Below are 23,837 nucleotides of genomic sequence, written 5' to 3'. Positions count from 1 at the left end.
AAGGAAAATAATCACATTTAAAATCAACTGCAATTGTATAAAGAAGGCATTTTATCACTTACTTTTCCTTGTTTCGGTCCCAGTTCTGCTAAAGGTATTCACATCGCAGCACGTAGAGGGGAGTCTTGGAAATCGAGTTTGGCAGCCTGTAGATCAAAATCACAGTCCACAAAACCCGATGGAATTGGATGCCTTTGTAATGATACTTAACATTCTACAGAATGAGAAAAATGTTATTGCTTTGCAAAAGGTCAAAGGAAGCAGGTGTATTGAAAGACTACGGATGTTCCCTCATAGGAATGGTGTTTCTATGTTCGCACGCTCGCAAGTTGTCTAGTCTGACTGCGATCATCTTTCCTTTGCCCTGATCTTTAATGTTGAAAAGGCGTTTGCATCCATTACTTCATCTTCTCAGCAGCACTGTCCCTTTCCAGGAGTAGTTATCCTCTCCATTTACACATCAGGAATGGTTGAGAGCCTGGAGTCTCCAACCTTTTCCCATCAGACCAGATGCCGGCAGGCACATAGGCTGACAAACCTTTGCTTCCCTACTATGCACATAAGAGTTGCAGAGGAAGATGGCGGCGGAGGTGAACGGCTGATCTGCTGCCTCGCATGGCAGTTATGGAAAAACAACTAAAAGATGGACTGGTGAGTGCGGCGACTCCTGCTCGCGTCTCCCCAGACCGGGCGGCGGCTCCTCTCAGCCAGCACCGCAGCCGGGGCCATGAGCTCGTGGGCGCCACGGCAGCTGCTGTGGCGGCGACCGCGGACTCGGCGCAGCGGCTCTCGGTGAAGGAAGAGACCATCTTTCTGCGAGACGGGCTCACCCGCGTCACCGAACTGGCCCAGCTCCCCACTGAGATCCTCGGGGCCCCGGAGACCGCCAACACCGACTTAGAGGATTCTTAAGACTTCCTGTCTTACACTCAAGTCCTCTAGCCATTTTGAGAGAGGAGGACCAAGAAGGCAGCAGAATCAAACAAAGGAACTTCGCGCACAATTTCAAAGTTAAACAAAGGAACTTCGCCGCGCACAGAGCGTCTGCCACCCAGAACCACAGGAGAGCTGGCTGAATGATGGATTTACAGCTAAGAGAGAAGAGGAAAGAGCGAACTCTGGAGAAACTGAGGTGCGGAGGCGCGTGGGTCGGGGGAAGGGACTTGTGGCTTTTGTTCCAACCCTAGGGGAGATTAGCTCCCCAGACGCCTGCGGGGAGAGGCGCGACTCTCGGCCTTCCTGTCTGAGAGTGGGAGTCACTTCCTTGTGGAGGTGCGCCCAGCAATCAGTGTTTGCTGCGCTGGAGTGCGGAATGAGGGGGCTTGGAAACGTGGAAAACAGAAAAAGCAGACTTACAGCCAGAGCGGTTCGCCTCGCCATGGCCTGGTGGCGCCCTGAGGCCCCGCCCCGCCCTGAGACCCGCCCCGCCCTGGGACCCGCCCCGCTCGTTTTGCAGACCCGCCCCGCACGTCTGGCAGGCACACCTGGGCTCCAAGCAACGGCTTTTGCATGTGGGTGGCCTGCCCTATGGCAGCTTGACCAGATAAACTGCGGTTCTAGTCGGACTGCTCTAGGGACTCTCAGACAGGAGGAGGAAACTGCAGTTTCTGCCGTAAGTCCTGCTGAGTGGTCTCAGGTAGTAGCTGACCTACACACCATTGGAGACCCAGAAACGAGGGCATCTAGTGGTCGGTGTGAGATGACACCAGACTTCAACCACTCGCATAAAGGACACATTCCAGAGGCAGAATCAATGAGCGCCAAAGCCTTGCTGCACCAAGACCCGGCCCATAAATCTGTCTCCTACACAGCAACTCTTCCTTTATAGACACAGAGGATCTGCACGGCCAATTGGCCTGGAGGACAATTCCTCCCAGCGACACCAACAACAATCAAGACTTAACTATACAAAGGAAAACCAAGACGGAGGCATAGGGCGGAAGCCTGATTGCTGCCCACCACAACAATTTTGAGTCTACGACAGGAGAGCGGAGCAGACACCATCCAGAACCACCGGAGGGCTGACTGAGCAGACGCTCTACAACTAGAATAAAAGAGAGGGGTACTCGGGATGATGCTGATGCCGGCGACCCAAAGATCACACTTTAAGAACTACGGCTCAGACGACACAGTGGCGGCCTGGAACGTGCTCGGCGCAGTTCCCCCAGCGGTCTCCGGCTGAGGGGAAGGCCCTACTCGCTGCCGAGCACGGACAGACGAGCCCCTAGGAGTCATGGGGTGGGAGACTCCGCGCTTGCTGACCTCCGAGTCCTTCAAGAATCTCAACGCCCCGGAAGCGGCCAGGTGCGCACGCTCGGTGACTGGCCACCGCTGCAGACCCAAGGGCCGACGCAGCCACCCCGGACCAGCCCGCTGCCGCGCACCGGGCACACCGGAGCTTCGCCGAGCCCGCCGCCCTACGAGTTCTGTGGCGGCTGCCCTGGAGCTCTGAGAAAATGGCCGAAGGAATTACTGAGATGGAATTGACCAACAGGAAATGGGATCAAGAAGACGAAACCCCGCTGGGTCCTGAATCCAGGTGAAGCCGCGTGCCCCTGGGTCTGGGTGAGGCTGGACACTGGGTCAGGGTGAGGCTGGGCCCCGGGTCCGGGTGAGGCCACGTGCCCCTGGGTCCGGGCGAGGCCATGCGCCCCTGGGTCCGGGTGAGGCTGAATCCTGGGTCTGGGCGAGGCCGTGCGCCCCTGGGTCCGGGTGAGGCTGAATCCTGGGTCTGGGCGAGGCCGTGCGCCCCTGGATCCGGGTGAGCCCTGGGCCCCGGGTCCGGGCGAGGCCGCGGGCCCCTGGAGCCGGGTGAGCCCTGGGCCCCGGGTCCGGGCGAGGCCGCGGGCCCCTGGAGCCGGGTGAGCCCTGGGCCCCGGGTCCGGGCGAGGCCGCGGGCCCCTGGAGCCGGGTGAGCCCTGGGCCCCGGGTCCGGGCGAGGCCGCGGGCCCCTGGAGCCGGGTGAGCCCTGGGCCCCGGGTCCGGGCGAGGCCGCGGGCCCCTGGAGCCGGGTGTGCCCTGGGCCCCGGGTCCGGGCGAGGCCGCGGGCCCCTGGAGCCGGGTGAGCCCTGGGCCCCGGGTCCGGGCGAGGCCGCGGGCCCCTGGAGCCGGGTGAGCCCTGGGCCCCGGGTCCGGGCGAGGCCGCGGGCCCCTGGAGCCGGGTGAGCCCTGGGCCCCGGGTCCGGGCGAGGCCGCGGGCCCCTGGAGCCGGGTGAGCCCTGGGCCCCGGGTCCGGGCGAGGCCGCGGGCCCCTGGAGCCGGGTGAGCCCTGGGCCCCGGGTCCGGGCGAGGCCGCGGGCCCCTGGAGCCGGGTGAGCCCTGGGCCCCGGGTCCGGGCGAGGCCGCGGGCCCCTGGAGCCGGGTGAGCCCTGGGCCCCGGGTCCGGGCGAGGCCGCGGGCCCCTGGAGCCGGGTGAGCCCTGGGCCCCGGGTCCGGGCGAGGCCGCGGGCCCCTGGAGCCGGGTGAGCCCTGGGCCCCGGGTCCGGGCGAGGCCGCGGGCCCCTGGAGCCGGGTGAGCCCTGGGCCCCGGGTCCGGGCGAGGCCGCGGGCCCCTGGAGCCGGGTGAGCCCTGGGCCCCGGGTCCGGGCGAGGCCGCGGGCCCCTGGAGCCGGGTGAGCCCTGGGCCCCGGGACCGGGCGAGGCCGCGGGCCCCTGGAGCCGGGTGAGCCCTGGGCCCCGGGTCCGGGCGAGGCCGCGGGCCCCTGGAGCCGGGTGAGCCTGGGCCCCGGGTCCAGTTGAGGCCGTGGGCCCCTGGATCCGGGTGAAGCAGTGCCCCTGGGTCCAGCCGAGACCAAACCAGAGGGAGTCGGACCTGCATTACCACCATTTGTCCACCATCCAGAGCTGAGGGGTCAGTGCCGACATGTACTCATAGGGAACCGGTTGACATTGATATTGGGTCTCAAAAGAACTGTTGGTCCAGAAAGAAACTCACTACAGACTGATTCATTTGCCTGTCAGCATAACTATTATTGCTCGTCGCACATTCAATTCTTATAAGTATATCTATAGTGACACATGATTTCGCTCATCTAGGGGAAATGATGAACAACATAGACTGATGAACAAGAACAGAACCAGAAACAAGGAGGCATCGATCGGACTATCGGGCCTCAGAGGGAGGATAGGGGAGGGTGGGGGGAGGGGGGAGAGATCAACCAAAGGTCTTGTGTGCATGCATATGAGCCTAACCAATGCTTAAGTTCAACAGAGGGTTGGGGCATCCAAGGGGAGGGGTGTGGGATGGGAATGGGGGGATGAGGACAAATATGTGACACCTTAATCAATAAAGAAATTAAAAAAAAAAAAAAAAAAAAAGAGTTGCAGACACCTTTCTCCAAGGTGCCTGCTGCTTTTGTCTTTCCTCTAGGCCAGTGGTCGGCAAACTCATTAGTCAACAGAGCCAAATATCAACAGTACAACGATTGAAATTTCTTTTGAGAGCCAAATTTTTTAAACTTAAACTTCTTCTAACGCTACTTCTTCAAAATAGACTCTCCCAGGCGTGGTATTTTGTGGAAGAGCCACACTCAAGGGGCCAAAGAGCTGCATGTGGCTCGCGAGCCTCAGTTTGCCGACCATGGCTCTAGGACCTCTTCCCAAGACTTCTGCCCATCTGCCCTTTCTTCTACATTTTGAGATATATTCTCTCATTCTCTCTCTTTCTCTCTCTCTCCCTCTCCTTCCCCCTCTTCTTCTCTCCTCTCTCTCTCCCTCTCTCCTTCCTCTCTGTCCAAATCCCTCCTTTCCTCTCTCTCCTCCCTTACCTCCTTATAAACCTCCTTTTGCAGTCTAGGTCTCTCTGTTGGTTGAATAAATTTCACCCAAGAATTCACATGAAATCATGAACAAATTCCACTCCCAAGTGTCTTGCATTTGACTTGGAATCAGGCAATTAAACCAAAGGGCCTGAGTCCCTAACTCTGGGACATTCGAGAATACCGCTGGAGTGTGGTATTCAGATTCTCAGAGGGCAGGGTAGTAAACAAGGGACTTTGAATGATAAACTCGGATCCAGAAAGGGCATTGCCTCTTTCTGTAATTAATAACACAGTAAGCCTTCCTGTCCAGCCTCTCGGAGTAAGCCTGCCCTCCTTTCTCTCTCCTTTCCCGCAGCCCGAAGCAGCAGGCCAAGATGGCAGAGTATTGTCGGCTGATCTTTGGGGATGCCCTTCTCATGGAGCCCCTGGAAAAATACCCAGTAAGCATTTTTGATGTTTACCCCTGAAGGAACGCATGTGTTATTTAAGAATGGAGGTAGGGGGTTAATTCCTTACATGCCTTTCATGTTTACCTTTCTTGGTAAGATTATGTCCTTGAAAATGAACCTTTTGACTGGGAGGGGAGGAGTAGTGTGTGCCACTGAGGGTGGGAGACACCCATTGTCTTCCCCTGTCACAGTCTCCCTCCCTCTGCCTCGCTGCCAGACGTGACCCACTCAGGACTGCAGGGTTCCCACAGGCAACAGCAGCCCACAGAGGCAGTCTGAGGGGACAGGGCTCCGATCACCTCCCAGGAACCACATCACACCCCTTTGAGAGAAAAAGGTTGGCAAAATGGGACCTTGCAGGTGGCACAGTGACATCTAGGCCTGTCCCTGCAGGCCGCTGCTCACTTCCCAGCACGTGCCTCTTGGTGTGGTAGAACTCGGGCGTCCTGTAGCCATGGTAACACCCCTGCTTTGGGAGGGGCAGCAGCAGAAACAGCCTCAGGTAGCCTCTTCCCTCTTCCACCCTCTCTCCAAGTCTCCCCACGATTTTTCATACCAGTGCCCAGGCTCATTGAAAGCAAAGAACACAGGACGGGCTTATGGGAGTTCATGAGGGTTTCTAAAAATAGCCCCTCTCGGGACTTGCACAGGTGCTCCTGATGCAGCATCTAATAACCCTCTCAGGGGAAATTGATTTTCCCACTAGAGGCGCAAGCTTGAAACGCGGGAATGAAGCCTTGCAAACAAGGGTGGCTTGTATCTCAGGGTGGCAAGGAAATCCGAAGCCACCCGCTCCACTTCTGCCCATGCCAAGGAGGCTGCAGCTTAACTACCTGGCCAGGAAGGGGCTTTGGCTGGTTTTAAACTGCACTGAAAAGTGGGTTCTAACGGGCTGGCCTGGAAGCTCCTGCCTGTCTTTCCCAGCTCTTCCTGGCTTCCTCCTTGGACAATCCAGGCCAGGCCTCCTTATCTGTCCTAAATCAAAGCCGTTGGATTTATATGGTCCTATGGAAACTCATGGAACTTCATGTTCACACACCCAAGCTACTAGTGTATTTCTGTGATCTGATGCATGTGGATTCGCTGGGGGAAAATAAGAACGGTAATTATGTGCCTTCTATGTGAAAAAGCCAAGAGCTCTGAGCCAGCCCTGCTCAACACACACTTAGTTTATCTTCATTTTATCTTATCGGGAGTAAAGGATAACCTGGAAGCTTTTGGAATCCAGAGCTGTCCTGGGGGCTTGGGGAGATAATCTGAAAGGATAGGGGAGGGTTTTTAAAGAATGTTCTTTCTTTTAAAAAATAGCTGGAGTCTGGAGTTCCTCTTCCAAGCCCTATGGATTTAATGTACAAAATTTTGGTGAAAAATAAGAAGAAATCACACAAGTCGTCAGAAGGAAGCAGCAAAAAGAAACTCTCAGAACAAGCCTCCAACACATGCAGCGACTCCTCCAGCGTGTTCGAGCCCTCGTCTCCCGGAGCCGGTGAGGGGCTGGGGGCCCAAGGGCTGGCAGGCGAGGGGCTACGGGCAGACGGGCTCTCTGTCTCCTATGATGCATGGGTTTAAGAATTGCTCCTCTAAAACTAGCTAGAAATACATCTTACATTTCTATTTGGGCTCAAATCTAAATGTTACTGGCTTTCTTTTGCTGCTATAACTAGGTGGCATAAAACTACACACATGTCTTATGCCCCAGTTCTGATCAGAAGGTCCATGTGGTGTCACTGGGCTAACCTGCAGGTGGCTGCAGGGCTGCATTCTTTTCTGGAGAGTCTAGGCCACCCACATTCATTGGCTAATGGCCCCATTCCTTCAACATCAAAGCCAGTAATGCCACTTCTCATTGACCCTTCTGTCATCTGCCTCTGACCACAGCCAAGAAAGGTCTGCTGTTTTGAATAACTCATGTCTTTACACCAGACCCAACAGGATAATCCAGGACATAGGACATAGTCACAGGCCATGGACATTTTGGGGAGGCCATGATTCTGGCTACCACAGAAGCCAGATAACTTTTGGAGTGACCTCATGGTTTTAAGCTTCTTTAGGGCAGGGATCCCTTGGCATGAATTATAGGACTGGACACAAGATGTTCACTGCATGCTTTCTCATTGATGATGCTGAAGACTTCTGGGCAATTCAGTATACCCCTATTTTAAAGAGCTCTATTAAAATGCGAAAGGGCAAAGTTACTTAAATTATCTATCAAAGCTACTAGGTGATGCGTAACATTAATAATTCTCCTTTTTATTTAATTTGAAATAGATTTTTGTCATTGATTAGAAAAGAACTCTTAAGTGGTCACCCATTTTCTCTGAATTATTTGTGATTTAGTCTAATTTATTTTCCAAGTTTAATTAAAATAACCTTGGCGATCTGAAAAGTGTATCGTGAAGACCTCCTGGTTGGAGGGTGGGCAAGTGGAGGGAACTTTAGGCTTGAATCTAGGAAGTTCTTCAATGAAATGTTTAACTGTCATTGGAAAACTGTTGGGCAGTATCTACGAAAGCTGAATGTAGGCACCCCCATGCCCCAGGAATTGTGCCCCTAAGTCTGAGCCCAAGAGAAGTGTGCCTAAATGTTCACCAAGGGACAGGGAGAGGAAGTGCTTAGAGCAGCACTATTCAGCATAGCCACACACGGAAAACCAGCCAAACGCTCACCAACAGAGAAACACATCGTGCTACATTCACATCGTGGAATAATATGCAGCAATTATGAGCTACAACTGCTCACAATAATATGAATGAATCTTAGAAACATAATGTTGAGCAAAAAAAAAAGTAAAATTTTAAAAAGTATGGCACGATTCCATTTATATAAAGTACCAAATCAGGCAGGACTAACCTATGTCATTAGAAGTCAGGAAATGATTATCATTGGTGAAGAAATGACTGGGAGGAGCCCAAGGGAGCTTCTGGTCATATTTTGTTTCTTGATCAGAGTACTATTCACTAAGGCAGGTTTATGTTGGTTAAATTCATTGCACTGCATACATATGATATCTAGGCTTCTCTGTATACTTATATATGGCAATTAAGAGATTTTAAAATAATTTTTAAAAATTAAAATATATACTCAATGGCAATCAGGAAAAAAGAATGTTGGCCAACTCTCTGATCTATCTTTTCTTCTAATTTTCCATGCCAATTGTCCATTCCTTTTCTTTAGATAAAAATCCTTATCAACAGACATGATGTAATTCTTTGAAAGTTGTTTTTTTTTAAGTTCTTGAATGTTTATTTCAAACTTATTACACAATTCTGACTCTTTTTTCAAAAACAGCTTTTGTTCTCAGTAAGAATGTTCTTTTTGAAGTTTTGGAATGAATGTCATTAACAGACCACCTATTCCCCAGCACAGTTCCATTCCCTGGGTGCTGGCGAGTAACCCGTGTCTTCTTCGATGTGGGTGCTTGGCTTCCATCTGCCTTCCTCACTCCCAGCTCTCTGCCTCTTATGCACTGGTTGCATACACAGATAGCGATTTTCACAGGCACCGAACATTATTGCTTAATACAGAGAAAGAGCAGCAATCTGTTAGTAATTCGGTGGTTTCTAAATTAGCCCCATAGTCTGTTGAGCAATCTCTATTTATTCCGGTGGAAATTTTTGGACATGGTAATATGCAGGTAGGCCCCTGAATAAGGAGGACTGCTAATTTATCAAATTTGGTTTATAGATATTCTTGGTATTGTGAACTCAAGGAACTTGAAAATCACAAAATGGTTCTTATTTCAGAACTAATTTACTTCTCATGGCCGTGGATGGCCAGGTGCCTCTTTCAGGATCCAGCCCTTTGCTAGTATACTTATCTTAAAAAACTAGGGTAAAATAAGATTTTTTCCATGGTTCAACAAGATTCCTCCAAGGTCCCTCCAAAGACATAAGGGAAAAATCAGGTCCCTGCTCATAGAGTAAAAGAAGACAAATCCTCCCTCCCCCCAGGCAACCAAATTCTGACCTGATGGAGTGTTTGGAATGACTGCTATATTGTGCCCCATGCAGCATTGTGCAGAAGGCCCTGTCAATCAACTTTTTAAATTAGTTGACAAAAAAGAATCCCCTCTCTGATTAAAAAACAAAACATAGTTACTTGGGCAACAAATTTGATTAGAAAAAAATGTGTTAGCTTCCTAAAAGAATGTGTCTTTAATAGAATATGTTTTCTATCTAAAATATAATGGACTTATCTTATTAACTAACACAACATAAGCATCATAAAGTGGTTGTATGTGGCTTTCTTTGATAAATAAGCCATAAATAATAAGGCTTGCTGGAGCCAAAATTCTGTTTCCTCTAAAGATAGTTCATGAAGGTTTTGCTCACTGCAATCATTCGGTAATGGATTCAACTTCATCAGCCAAATGAAAACAGTTCTAAGCTTCTTGGAAGACAGTGCTGTGGGTACTGTCCTTTATATAGCTTGGGTATGGCAGCTAGCTTAGAAGGCAGGAGGGACTGGCCAAGCCAGTTGCCTCATTTTTGAGCCAATATTGCCATCTATGGGGACCATCATGCTATTGCACTGTGTGAACCCTGATGCAGTCAACCAATTTAGAACTATGCCTTCTTTACATTTTACTTGGAACTCGATTTACATAACTGTTATTCCTGGGTCTGATGGGAGCCCAGAGATGTGGAAGAATGTAATGCCTCATATTAGTGACAGTATTTTTTAAACTTTCACTAGCATTTATTTTGTATTCAATTTACTCCCAGGCCATACGTGTTGTTTCTTCAGTTTCTTCTGGGATACCTTTTTCTTCTGTGCAGCCTCCTCTTCTGGTTTAGGAACAGGCTGCTCTTTTTCAGTAGGATCCTCTCAGTGAGGCAGGGAGAGCTCCTGTGGGTTAACCTGCCCAGGTGCTCGGTACTGCATCTTGGGAGCTTGTTCACCTGGATGTGCTCAATGACCAGAGAGTCTACGTCTACAGCCTTACATGCAGCATCACTCTGTATTGTTAAGCATGCGCAGCAAAAATTCAGCACTTTTTGGGGGACCACCAACCCTGTGTCTGTTTGTGGCCTGGACACACCATTGTAATGACAGAATGGCACACATTGCTTCTGTAAAGTGTGCAGACACTTGGTGGCTTTTCAAATATGCATACCCTTGATGGTCTGGGCAGGTTCACGAGTGTTCTTAAAGTGACCACCAAGATTTGAACCTCTTGATTTGCATAATTTTGTGGAGTTATCTGGGTCAAGTGAATAAGGAACCATTGTCAGAGGTCACCTCAGGCCACTGAAGGGCAAAGCAATGGTGATATTATTTAACCTGGCAGAATCATCCACCAGATATGCAGAGAGAAAGACGAGCCATTGGGAATGACAGCATAGTGGCTACATGTGAAGCTGAGATAGATTTCCATAATGCAGAATGATTTAAGTGTTTACTTATTTTTCCCTACCGACCCTCTTAAACAGGATTTCATCATTTTCCAAGTTACATCCAAGAATGCATTAATCAAATAAGCCTGCAGGCAAATCATAGGATACAGTTGGACCTTAGAGTGGTTGTGTGGTCAGGTGTGGTACCACAGCCCCACCTGCACCAGCCCCTATTCCCTTCCTTTCTTCTGTGAGGGCCTCTATGGCCTTGGGAAAGTCACTGCAAGGTCACGGAACACAGGCCAAGCACCACATTGAAGAGTCGGGTTGAAAAAAATATGGAAAGTGATAGTTTATCTGTTTTAGGGTGACCCAGACCCTTAAAGGGAATGCATACATCAAGATAGGACACATATGCCATTGGAAACTAACTGTGTGTGATGTCATTTTTTTTTTTTACTTAGATTAAAATGTTTAGCATTTTTTATAGAGTTTATGAATTTCAAATGGTATTCACAAAACAAATTTACCCAAAAAGTCCATGTTCAAAATGTTAGTATAATTCTCATGATTAATAAAATTTAAATATCCAAAAGCATCATTATAAAACAAACCGTAAAAGGCTCGTTTTCAAGGAAATTTTTGGTAGTAAACACGGCATGTGTGCTTCAAACCTGTAAATGTTTGTTTACTTCATGATCTGTTATTGAAATTTGACAGGGGAAGCTGATACGGAGAGTGACGATGACGATGATGATGATGACTGTAAAAAGTCTTCAATGGATGAGGTAGGTGTCCAGGGCTTGCCCTCTGGTCACAGAGGCATCCAGCGAACCTGCCAGTGTAGTCAGCTACTTCTTGACAGTCCATGTTCACCTTCTGCCATCTAGTGGTGAAAAGAGTCACAGTTCACTTTAAAACTTTTTCAGTACTCCCTTGGAACCTGAAGATGCAAACTTGGGTCAGTAAAGGAATCAGTGGGGCATTGAAAAAGTTCTCTAAAATGAACATGCTGTTGAGATTTGCCTTCCATCAAATTGGGTATCGAGAGGTTGAATTCAAAATCTGTGACATGCAACTTCCTGCTTCAGTGTTTGAGGCAATTAAATGGATTGCTAACTGGTTCAATGTTCAGAGAAGACATGAGGTTTGGAGAACTATTCAGAAATATGACATTCATTCCATTGTTGTATTTTGAAAACACTAGAGAGCTATGAGCTCAAGCACCCCACATAACTTCATGAGATCAGAAATATTAATTGCACAGAACCTAGAAGTGAATTGAAGCTAGGTGAATTGAATTTTAACTTTGTTTTAGCAGAAATTCTGGTAAAAAAAAATTATACTGAATCTGCTTTTAAATATGTTAAAAAGTACCTGTCTCAGTGCTTGTATCTTTGCAATTCAGTTAAGGATAAATAACAAGTAATAAGCTGTTCTTCTCTGATATTTTTCCTCTTACAATCATTTTCTTCAATGTATTGGACATTTCTTATTATGTTTCCCTACTAAATTGCAACTTAATATTCAGGAGAAAAATTGTTATAATGTCTGGTAAAGTATTTATGCCTGAGAATTATTTTAATTGCTGATAAATTCTTATCAGTAATTTTTAATAATTTAAAAATTATCTTTCTAATGATGATTCATTTCCAAATCAGTATTTTCCACTTAATATTTAACCTAAATACTGCTACCAGAGTTTTCAAAAGAATACTTGTCTGCATGTATTCTCTCATCTAAAAATGGGAGAAAATGTAAGATCAACCTATAGAGGCCTATCCTGCCAATGCGCAGTATTAGTTTTTGTTTAAAACGTTATCAAAATAACGTGTAATAGTTAATAGTAGTTCAAATAACATGATGTTTTACTGTGTGCCAAGCACTGTTCTGAACTCTTTCCCACAAATTAGCTCATTCAATAATCACAAAAACCGTATATGCTATCAGAACTAATTTTATCCTAATTTTAAGAAGCAACCGCCCACTCATTTCCTAGTTGTACAGTGAGTTCTTGATGTTTTAACTTTAGACGTCCTGCTATGGCGATGAGATGTAGCTCAGTGCTTCTCGAGCTTTCATGTGATTTGAATCACTGTGGTAAAACGAGGATTCTGGTTTGCTGCACATCTAAGGGTCTCCTGCAGAGACTGGTGCTGTAGCCCCTAACCCTCCTTGCGCCCATTCCGTATGTGGGTAAATGAGAAGCTTGGCCTTTTCTTCCTCCTGGAATGAATTTTCTGTTGGTGATAAGCATCTGCAGAAGAGGAGGGATGATTTTCTGCGCTCCTGGGTTACATGAGCATTGCCCTGGGAAAATAACCCTGGGCTATATCATGTTGATTCTGGGAATGTTATTTTTATTCCTGCTTCCAGGGGACTGCTGGGAGCGAGGCCATGGCTACAGAAGAGATGTCTAACCTGGTGAACTATATTCAGCCAGTCAAGTTTGAGTCATTTGAAATTTCAAAAAGTAAGTTTGCCTGGAGCAAAAACCCTAATGTGACATACAATAAGTGTATTTTAAACAGAAGGTAATTAGACAAAAAAACTGTTACTGTTAATATAACTATTATTTTTTGCTGGTGGAGTCTTTAATATATGTGTGCATTGTCTATGTGATATATATGTGTTATATATATTATAATAACCATATGAGAACGTATCCCATGATGTTTCTCCAAAATATGTACTAGGTCTACAGACGTTGGACCAGAATACGGCTAATTGAGAGTTTTACATTTGGTTTTTGTTTGCAACCATTGTGTAAGTGACAGTGTTGAAATAAACTATCTTCCCCGAGAGGAAGCAGCCAGTGACTGGTCAGCCCTGATAGCTGGAAATAGAACCAAATCAACCAATTTATCCACATTCCACTTGTCCAGCCTGTTTTATATGTCACGGAGGACATGTGACTAGCCTCATATCACTTTGTGTTTTTACCTTTATCTAAGCACACATTCATAGTGGATGCAAAGTAAAATATCATCTTTCCTCCATCTAGAGAAAAGAGTCCTTTTATGAAATTGCCCTCTATAGTTGCATAAAATGTAAGATGCTATCAGGTTAAAAGGTCAGCAGCCTCATATAAAGGATAGTTTTACAGATATTTCAAAATCGAAGCTTCTCCATAACACACAGGTGTAAACGTATAATTTTGCCCAAAGAGTCTTAACTTAGTGGCATATGGTATCTACGTCTCTACGATAAAGAATTTAATTTCCAACACAGCTTATGTATAAAGATTTCAACATTTTCTTTGATGTTACAATTACTGATGCTGCTTACCACAAGTTGTCCACTTTGAGATGTCCTATTTATATTACTGTAACATGAGGGGAAACTCCTGGACAAGTAGCCAAGTTGAGAAGGAGAAGATGCATGTAAGTTCTTCAGAACTTGGTAACAATAGCATCAGCCCAAGATGGACAAACCAGTTCTTTTCTCTATGTATTTTAGATTATTTTATCACTTTTTAAAAAACAACATTTGCACATAGTTTACAAAGCGCCTATTAAATCGACTTAATTTCAATTAACAGTCATACTTAAAATAGTCATATGAAAGGAGACTTTTGATGGTAAATAAGAGAAGAAAGAGTTTACAGATTATTGAATTGGGGAAGGTGAGGAGATGGGTAAAAGAGTTGGAGAAGGCATAGGAAGAAGAACGAGGCTTTAAGGATACAAAGCATGTAACAGTTTGATTTTTACTTGTGAGGAAGACAGAAGCTCCTAGGCTCTTAGTCTCTCCAAACTAAGATAACGTTGTTTTGCTTCTCTCATCCTAATTGGAAGCTTGGATTTCACTTTCAAAATGCTGCTCTGTGTTCAAGGACATGGAGACCTCTAGTACATTCACCTCCCAACCTTGTTATCTAATCTGAAAATGAGGCCATCAGACTGGGAAATTTCCAAGGATCCTTCTGCTTTGAAGTAACACAATTCTAATGTCACATTAGCTGTTTGAACCAAAGGACATAAGGAAATATACAAACTGAGGCCCTGACAGTGTGGGGATAAAAGGGGTACCCCCTAGTAAACACACCCCCTGGTCTCTTTTGTGAGTCCCAGCAATGGCCCCAAGAAGTCAGTCTGAATGGATTTCAAACAAGAGATGTCCTCAGGGCCTGTGCCCTTTTGACAAAATAGCTGTCATTGCCACACTACCCGAGACTAAAATCAGTTTCCCCACCCTAATGCCACCAGGCCCCTGACTTGTGCAGCCATAAGCATATGCGGCCCAGGTGGTAAATACTAGAAGAGACAACTAACAAGACTCAGCTTTTGTAGCAGATAAATAATTCCCTGAAAAAATTACATATCAAAGTTCCATTGAAAATTAATCGCCGTAAATTCACTGAACGTTTGCCTACTTCTCATATGTGATAATTTATAACTCTGAATTTTATTACTTACTTTTTTGTTTTTGTTTGTCATTAACTCAGAAAGAAATAGAAGTTTTGAAATGTCTTCCTTCGTGGAAACCAAAGGACTGGAGCAGCTGACGAAGTCTCCGGTGGAATTTGTAGAGTATCCTTGATTTGACGAATATCAACTGAATAGGCACAACTGAAGTCATGGGTTATTTAATTTTTGCTTTAAATAAGCAAAAGGATGCATGCAATGGCTTCAGCCTGTCTCCTGGGTGTGATAAATAGTTTCAGATTTCATTGGCACTGCTGGGTAGGGTGGCCTGGCGTACAGAAAAGAGAACTGGCCTTGGAGTAAAGCATTTCAAGAGTATTTTCTCACCATTGAGCTCTTTGTCCTTTGTCAGTTTGCTTGACCTTCCTGAACTTTCTCACCTGTAAAACATAAATAATGATACCAGCTTTATGGCTCTCTGTTTGGGTTCGGGACAACATATGTAAGATATAATACAAATAAGGCATGTATATATGTAAGCCTAACTTGGCATCTTGCATCTTTGGACATTTAATAAATGGCCAATAAAAAATAGTTGGGCCTGGCCGGTGTTGTTCAGTGGTTGAGTGTCGACCCATGGACCAAGAGGTCCCCGGTTCGATAACTGGTCAGGGCACAGGCCTAGGTTGCAGGTTCAATTCCCAGTAGGGGGTGTGTAGGAGGCAGCCTATCAATGTCTCTCTCATTGATGTTTCTGTCTCTCTTTTCCTCTCCCTTCCTCTCTAAAATCAATAAAAACATATTTTTAAAAAATAGTTGGAATAATGATATGAGAATATAAATATATATTACTAATAAAGGCTTTATTGATACTTCTGACAACAAAAACTACTAATCATTATCCATGACTCAATATAAAATGAAACAGGTCTTTAAATATTTTTCATAAAAGTAATATTAAATGTGTCAATGAGCTCAATTTCATGAAGCAAGTCCTAGAATTTAAAAAAATAACCTTTAAAACTCATCTTTAGGAGAGAGAACAGATGTAAAGTCCATAAACAGTCACACTATAAAAATCATGATCATTAGTGTTCATTAAGTACTATCTATGAGATTGACCTTTCATTATGTCTTACCTCATTTAATCCTTACAATTGCCCTGTGATGTAGGAATTATTCAATCTATTTTATAGATGAGAAAACGAGGCTGAGCTAAGTGAAATAATTTGCCATAGATTATTATACATAGCCAGCAGTTTTCAGAATTAAGGTGCAAACTTAATGGCCCAACACCCCAGCCTGAGATCAGAAACAACTGACCTCTACCTAACTTGGTAATAGGAATAGTCAATCATGTTTTAAACATGTAGTTGTTGTTCAATAACTAAAAGGTTCTCAGGGTGGAAAACTGATGACGGTAGGACCCAAAATACAAAACAAGGTCAAAACCTTCTGTGCTATATTTACCTTGTTATCAATCATAGAAAGTACCCCAGTCTTGGCAAATAGCATTCCCAGAGAAGGCTGAGAAAATGAGCAGAAAGCATTTCAAAAATAGCCATGCAGTTCATATTATCTGCTTCAGCCAAACACAGTATCCTCCTCTCACATGATTTGATGTCCTTGAACTTCCTCATGTGTTTTTAATCAGTAGGCCTATCCTTAATACTCTCTACAAAATCATGTTGACCTTGACTCAGCCATGTTTGCTATCTATTAGTTTTCACCTACAAGGCCCTGCAAAGGTGATGCTACATTTATATTATAAACACCTATTCTGTTTGTTCAGCAAGGTTTTTATATACTTTACCTCCTAGCCCAATGAGATCATCCATATTTATTTCATTTCCCCAGTGGAGAAAGATGGAAGGTGGCCTCTCAGTTGATATTCTTGGCTAATTATTTTTATAATTGTATTCACTACTTAACATGATGGTCCAGATATAACAAAATGCAGCTTAGCAGGATATATCCGAAAGGAACACGTGTAGATTCATCCAACTATATGCCTCAGCTCTTCTGGAATGCAGGCTGTCAAATGGTTGCCCTTAATTTCCAAACAGTGGGTAAGTAGCACAGTTTCTGCTCATTTCCATTGTTATAAAGCCATATTTCCAAGGACCCAAAACCCATCTGAAGAAGAAAAAATTGCCAGACTTGACTGAAACTAATAAAAGTAAATTGTAATAAAGGAAATACCAATGTAAAAAAAAGAGTAAATTTTGAAACTTGAGAAATTGTCTTCAATAGTTTATAAATGAGTGTTTATTTCTACTAGTCTTGCATTCTTTTCAAACAAAAACTTTTATACTTTTTAAAGTAATGTGTATTTATTATAGAAAACGTTGGAAAATCCAAAAATGTATAAAGAAAAAATAAAACTTTCAGGAATGCTACCACTCAGAGATTCAACACTCAACTTTTGGCTTTGTTATGTGTAAGGTTTTTTGACTATGTATGTATATACTTTTTCACTTAATTCCACACATATTTAAATGTTATACAGAAACATGAATTTTAATATCTGTATATTAAGCACATTTCACAATTCACTAAAACCCATTTCCTATCATTGAACATTAGAGAATTTTTTTCTACTATAAATAATGCTCTGAGAATAGTCTTGATATAAATTTTCAAGTCCATCTATAAATGTTCTTTTGGCAAAGTTCCGAAAACCAAATTACTGTTAAAAGATGAGAAGTTTTAAGAAACTTGGTACCAAAGTTTTCGCCAAACTGTTCATCAAAAAATGTTGCCCCAGATTTTTTCTCCATCAGCAACGTATGGCAGGAAGTGTTCCTGCTCATCTTAGATCTTGGTTAAGTGTTATCCTTAAACAATACTAATACAATTTGAGACAAAATATTGTCATTTCATTATTGGTTTAATTTCATTTTTATTATTGAGGTTGAACATTTAAATATGTGGGTTTAAAACTATTTATATTTCTGCTTTATGAATTGCCTATCCAGGCCTATTGTCACTTATAATAGTGCTTTTTATATAAAGGGCATGTTGTCTTATTGTGTGAAATAGATGAGCTCAGATTGTTTAGTGGTGTGTTTTTTTAACGGAGTCTTGGATTACTTTAATGATTGCAGCTTCCCATGGATCAGATTCATATTTACTTTCATTTCTCTCATATTTTAATATTTGTAATTTTACCTTTTCATCTATCCAAAAATTAATTTTATATATAATCTCAGCAAGGTATCAATCCTTTTTTATACTGACCTGAAATTACAGCTTAATAGGTATACCCTTTTCTGTTATTGTTAACTTGGATCCATTTTTTTCTATTTATATTATTCTCCATTAATAAGTTTGTCTGCTTTCAGGAACCATTAACACACTGTTATTATTGTAGTGTTTAATAAATGGTTTAATACCTGGAAGTGGAAATTCTCCTTCCTGGCTATTTTCAGTTATTTTCTTGCTATTGCCAGTAGGATTTCTGGTTTCCAGTGAATTTAGTTTAGTTATTATGTTTCTTTCCCTACCCGCCACTGGAAAAAAAAAAGAGGTTTTTATTAAAATCACGTTAATTTTAAATTAGTTTAATTGTCATTATGTATTCCTCTGTCCCACTGAAAAAATATTTATATTAAATCACATAAAATTTATAAATTCATCTGAAGAATGTATCCTTAATTTTTTTTATCACTGAAAGAATGTTTTTCTCTTCAATTAAAAATTATCATATCAAGTACCTCAGCAGAATCACTCGTCTTTATTAGAGGTCGAGTTTCTTTAGATGAAATCTCTTTTTTGACATTATATTTTTAGCAGATTGTTTCTGGAAATTAATATTTATATATTTATTTAATAAATAAATTAAGTTTATAAATGATAATCTTCCTAAACTCTTATAATTGCCCATTTTGCCAATAGATTCTATTGGGCTTTTCAGATATACAATCATAATAATTTAATCACATCCACTTTTCCCCCTTTCTTAGAATTTGGACTAATTGTTCTAGAATAATATTAAATAGCAGTAGTGTGTATCTTTCTCTACACCATTGTGATACCATTGAGTAGATGTTGGCTGTGACTTTAAGACAGATATTCTTTTACACATTAAAGGAGTATACACTTGTCCTAATGACCAGCAGTATATTAGGAATTTATGTTAAATGTTATTAAATATCTCACACTTCTATGTTATGGGATGATATGTTCATTTCTTCTTTTGTGATAAAATGTGACAAATAATATTAATAGATCTCCTAATATGTAATTATCCTTGTGCTCCTGTGATAAATTCTACTTATTTGTTGGGTATTATTTCTTAAAGCATATGATTTGCTAATATAATTTTTAGGCTTTTAGAGTTAATTTTTTTCAAGTGTGATAAGTCAATCATTTTCATTTTTTATTTTTTACTTTGTCCAATTTTAGTATCACAATTATACTAGCTTAATAACATGAGAGATAAAATTTCACTTATTTTCCCTGATCTAAAAGTTCTTTTTTTCATGGAACTATGAAATATGTCTACCATCACCTTTTCTATTGTCCAGCCCAAAAGAGAGGAGTTTCAGCTCAGATAATCTGGAATAAATGACAGCTTCTCAGATTTCTTAGAACTTTAAAATGTGTTGTTGTTTTTAACCCCAGTAATTGCAATTAGTGTGGACAGTCATTTCATACAGAGTGTCAGGGAAACTTTGACCAGTAATCTTTGTCCATTAGAAACAAGTCAACATGCAATTCAGTATTGGTGGTAAGTCATCAAGGAAATGCAAATTTTAAAAGGAAACTTTTTCCCATCAATTAAAAAAGAAAAATTATAGCAGCCAATGTTGGCGAGGTGTGGGGAGGTCCTTCCTTAGAAACAGGGATTAGAAGTTTAAAGTGGTTTAAGCTTTCTGAAGAGTATTTTAGCAAGATTTATCTAAAATCTTTCCCAAAGTGCGTATCTTTTGATCCAGAAATTTCACTCCTAAGAATTCCATTAATCATATCTTCAAAGAGTTCACCACTATGATGTTCATCAAAACATTATATGTAAAGGTGACAATTTAGAAGAGACTCATAAATGTGTTCTTAAAGGGGCCTGGATGAATACATTTATTCAAATATACCTATTCAACAGAATTTTGTATAGCTGTTAAAATTAAAGCCGGCAAATATTTAATGGAATGGATATACTGCTGTTTAAAATATACAGGGTATCCCCCAAAATGTATGCACATTATAAATGCAGTATTTAGTGAAATTATTTCATTTTCAAAATGTAATATAATCTACAGCTATCAGCTATTAAAGTGTGTATCCATTTTTGGGGACACTCTGTATTTGAAGTAGAAAAACAAAACATACACAAATCTGTTGGTAGTAGCTTATCTCTGGATTTGGAGATTTTAGCTCAATTTTTTTTCTTGTATGTGTTTCCTATATTTCTATAATGAATACATATTTCTTTTTAAAAGGGGAACAAAAGTGGACCATAATACAATCTTACTTTCTTTCTACAAAGATAATAGAGTCACAGTAAGATTTGTATTTTTGGTATGCAGACCTGGCTATGCAGATAAATATGGGGATGTATGAATACAATGGGAAGAGTGGCTACAGATTAAAACCAGAGTTTATGAGGAGACCTGACAAGCATTTTGATCCATTCACTGAAGGCATCGTAGATGGGATAGTGGCCAACACTTTGTCTGTTAAGGTATGTACATCTCTACTATAACATTGTCCCCATCAAAAGTCTTAGACATTACCTATTTTGTGTAAAAATGTAGTTGAGTCATTAAAAGTGTAGTTGCTAGCACAGTCCCCACTTCCTTCAGACATTTTTTTAAGGCCTGAATCCGAATTAGAATTTCTAAGAAACTACATGCATGAAATAAAGGGACTCAGCTGCACATTTAACAGGATAAAAATTGGACCATAAATCAACAAAACAAGTTGGTGAGACACACCATGGCCAACCCTTTCTTTTGATGTAAATGTTCCACAGTAAAATTTACACAAAAATTACTGGAGAAATCTTCTATTTTTTTTCTCTCCTATTAATTCTAGAGAAATATCCATACTGAGAAAAACCAAAGAAAAAAAGTATTCCCAATAAATTGTCAAAGTGGAATAAAAGCTCTGAACTTACCATAGCATGGATTTAAAAAATCTATCAGAGTATTCAGGGATTTAAAACACATCAAATTTAAAAATTGCTTTATTAAATATTTATCTGACCCTAACAATGAATTTTAAATGATTGCTGCAATCTTTGAAATTGATGTTTCAGTAGATATAACTTTTTTTTTTAGCTGTGAGAATTAATACCATAAATGGTAAATCATTTTTATAAAGAACTTTTTACATGAATTCTATAAGCTCTGGGTTATTTTAGCTAAATTTCATTTTACGTTTTAAAGTCTTATTTTTTTTTCCTCTTTAACTGGATAACTGTTAATTAAGAAACATTTTTTATTGGATATAAATTCAATTTTCAGATTGATCCAAAACCAAAGGCATATGAAAAATTATATTTAAAAAGGCTCTATAACAGTTTCACTAATTTATATCTACCTTAAGCTTGTTGAGCCCATTTATTTTATTTTAAAATTTGTCACTTTACCAGGGATTAAAAATAAAATTTCAGTGAAGTATCTCACAATCATATCCTTTGAAATTATTTCACAGCATATATCTGAAGAGCAGAGTTGGCAGAATTAGAGCTTCAAGATGTTATTTATTTTTAGGAAATTGTTTTCAGCAAAGGATGTGTAATTCCTGTCATTTGATTAAAATAAACTCGTAAGCATAACTGATAAGATGTTATTATTAGAATCTTTGTCAATTGTTGTTATAGTTGGGTCAAACTAATAATATTTTCTTTGCTGATCCACCTTGTTTTGTACATGTTGGCTTGTTCATTTATTTTTTTCTTGAAAATTCTTCTGTGACAGTGCAAACAACTATAAAACAATGATATAGAGACAGGAAAGTAAGTTGAGGGGAAACAGTTGAGTCTTAGGAAAATGTACTGCTGCCCGAGTCCAGAATGGAGACACTGTTCTGGAGTTGTCAAGTATCCTGTGAGCGGATGGCCATGCTGCATTGGAGTTCTGCTTTTAACCTGCAGCTAGAACCAAGATGAGCTCACATCTGTCCAGCGGTGCTTGTGTTTTGATCTCTGACATAGACTTCATAGTGCCAGAATGGACTTGTACACTCAAATTGTTTTGGCCTTTCACCGATGAGAATGTGAGAGTAGTGCCACTGAGTTAAGGACTTGTGCTTTCATCAGTCATCATAAGCTCACAAAAACATTGTGGGGAAATTCAGACAGCCTCTTCCTCATGACTTTCTATCTAACTTGTGTGGAATTTTTGACTACAGCAGCATGTAGCTGACTTTGGCCTCACTGGGCCACTGATGGCCATTCTCAAGCCACCATTGTGTTTGTTTTCTGACCCAGTCATGGTCTTGGAAATTGTGTCCCCTTTCACTGACTTGAGCTCAGAAAGGTCTTGGCCAGCAGGCAGCTTTGCCAACCAGGCAACCCAGACTTGCCAGGTTTGCTCTGTCAGCTCTTGCTTGACCCTGCTCCCCTCGGGTGTTAAAGCAGAAGACAATAGTGCTGTGAAGGCCTGGGGAGGGGGCAGAGTGGGGAGGAGGGGTCAATGGGAGGAAAAAAGGGGATATCAGTAATACTTTCAACAATACAGATAATTTTTTTTTAAAAGACACCTTTATGATACCTGAAGAATCACTTGGGTTTTGAAAATTGGGTGAGAAGAGGCAGAGGTGGGAGACATTTTGTGACTATGTGATTTAGAAATCTCTTTTAACTCCACAGTATCTGATAATTTTACAGCTAGGCAGAGGATACCCACAATTGTGTGGATGGCTAAGCAGGTGAGGTTAGAAGGAATAATGAACTGGGTTTAATGGTTTAAAGTCGATATTTATTGTTTTTGCCTTTTCAGTCATCATTGTGACTTTTTATTTAAATTGTAACAACTTTGAGAATTGGTATACCATGGGATTACAACCACTCTTTCAAGTTAAATTTCATGAACAACAGGAATTTTTTTTAAATGCTAGAGTTTCTACTATGTTATGTTTTAAATTTGTACTCTTAAATTAATTGATAATTATGCTAAAATGAGAAGTTTTCTCTTGTGATATTTTTAAGTATTAGGAAAATCTTCATATTCTGTTGCCTCTAAAGACCAATCTTTCGTTTAATATATGTATCTTAAGTCCATAAAACAAACATTTCATCAAACTTTTGTTCATTTATTTCCTCCTAAACAATTTGTCTTATTAACTCCTCTAACCCCAGCATTTTCAATAAGTCCCCCACTAATTCTTTAGCCAAAAGAGAAATTATATTTGTACTCTTGCTCCTATTTGTGCCTCCCTGGAGCATTTTCTTATATCATTGTTATTCATTTATGAAGTTACTTTTTTATTATTTTCTAGATCATTTCGGGTCAGTTTCTTTCTGATAAGAAAGTCGGGACTTATGTGGAAGTGGATATGTTTGGTTTGCCTGTGGACACGAGGAGGAAAGCATTTAAGACCAAGACATCCCAAGGAAATGCTGTAAATCCCGTCTGGGAAGAAGAACCCATTGTGTTCAAAAAGGTTGGTCTTGTGTCCTTGGCATGATATGGAACTGCACTGAGAAAAAAATGAAAAGAAGAATAATTTTATTGCTTAATTGGGGAACTTACATAGTAATAAAGCAATGGCATTTTGAAAGCTATCTTGAAAACTAGTCAAGATCTCTGTGAATCACTTGTTCGGAGTTTCAGAACTGTATTGTAAATCAGTTAATTCTAGTATACCTCATTTGGAAGGCCAGAATCCTACATAATAAAAGCCTAATATGCAAATAGACCGAACGGCAGAACAATCGGCAGAATGACCAGTTGTGATGACACACAGTGGCCACCAGGG

General features: G+C 42.0%; 1 protein-coding gene across 2 annotated transcripts in view; it reads left to right on the top strand.

The window, feature by feature from the left end:
• PLCB1 (phospholipase C beta 1) overlaps positions 1–23,837 on the top strand; it is a 630,635-nt gene that overhangs the window by 495,098 nt on the left and 111,700 nt on the right. For both annotated transcript variants that reach the window (XM_079784121.1, XM_079784122.1), the window contains exons 13-20: positions 5,116–5,200; positions 6,518–6,695; positions 11,266–11,333; positions 12,922–13,018; positions 14,993–15,077; positions 16,857–16,981; positions 20,441–20,595; positions 23,358–23,522. In XM_079784121.1, the coding sequence (XP_079640247.1) occupies positions 5,116–5,200; positions 6,518–6,695; positions 11,266–11,333; positions 12,922–13,018; positions 14,993–15,077; positions 16,857–16,981; positions 20,441–20,595; positions 23,358–23,522 (958 nt within the window). The remainder of the gene's footprint in view (positions 1–5,115; positions 5,201–6,517; positions 6,696–11,265; positions 11,334–12,921; positions 13,019–14,992; positions 15,078–16,856; positions 16,982–20,440; positions 20,596–23,357; positions 23,523–23,837) is intronic.

The sequence above is a fragment of the Cnephaeus nilssonii genome (assembly GCF_951640355.1).
Source record: "Cnephaeus nilssonii genome assembly, chromosome: 11".
Lineage (NCBI taxonomy): Eukaryota > Metazoa > Chordata > Mammalia > Chiroptera > Vespertilionidae > Cnephaeus > Cnephaeus nilssonii.
The sequence above is the reverse complement of the archived record's forward strand: the minus strand, read 5'-3'. Positions and strand labels throughout refer to the sequence as shown.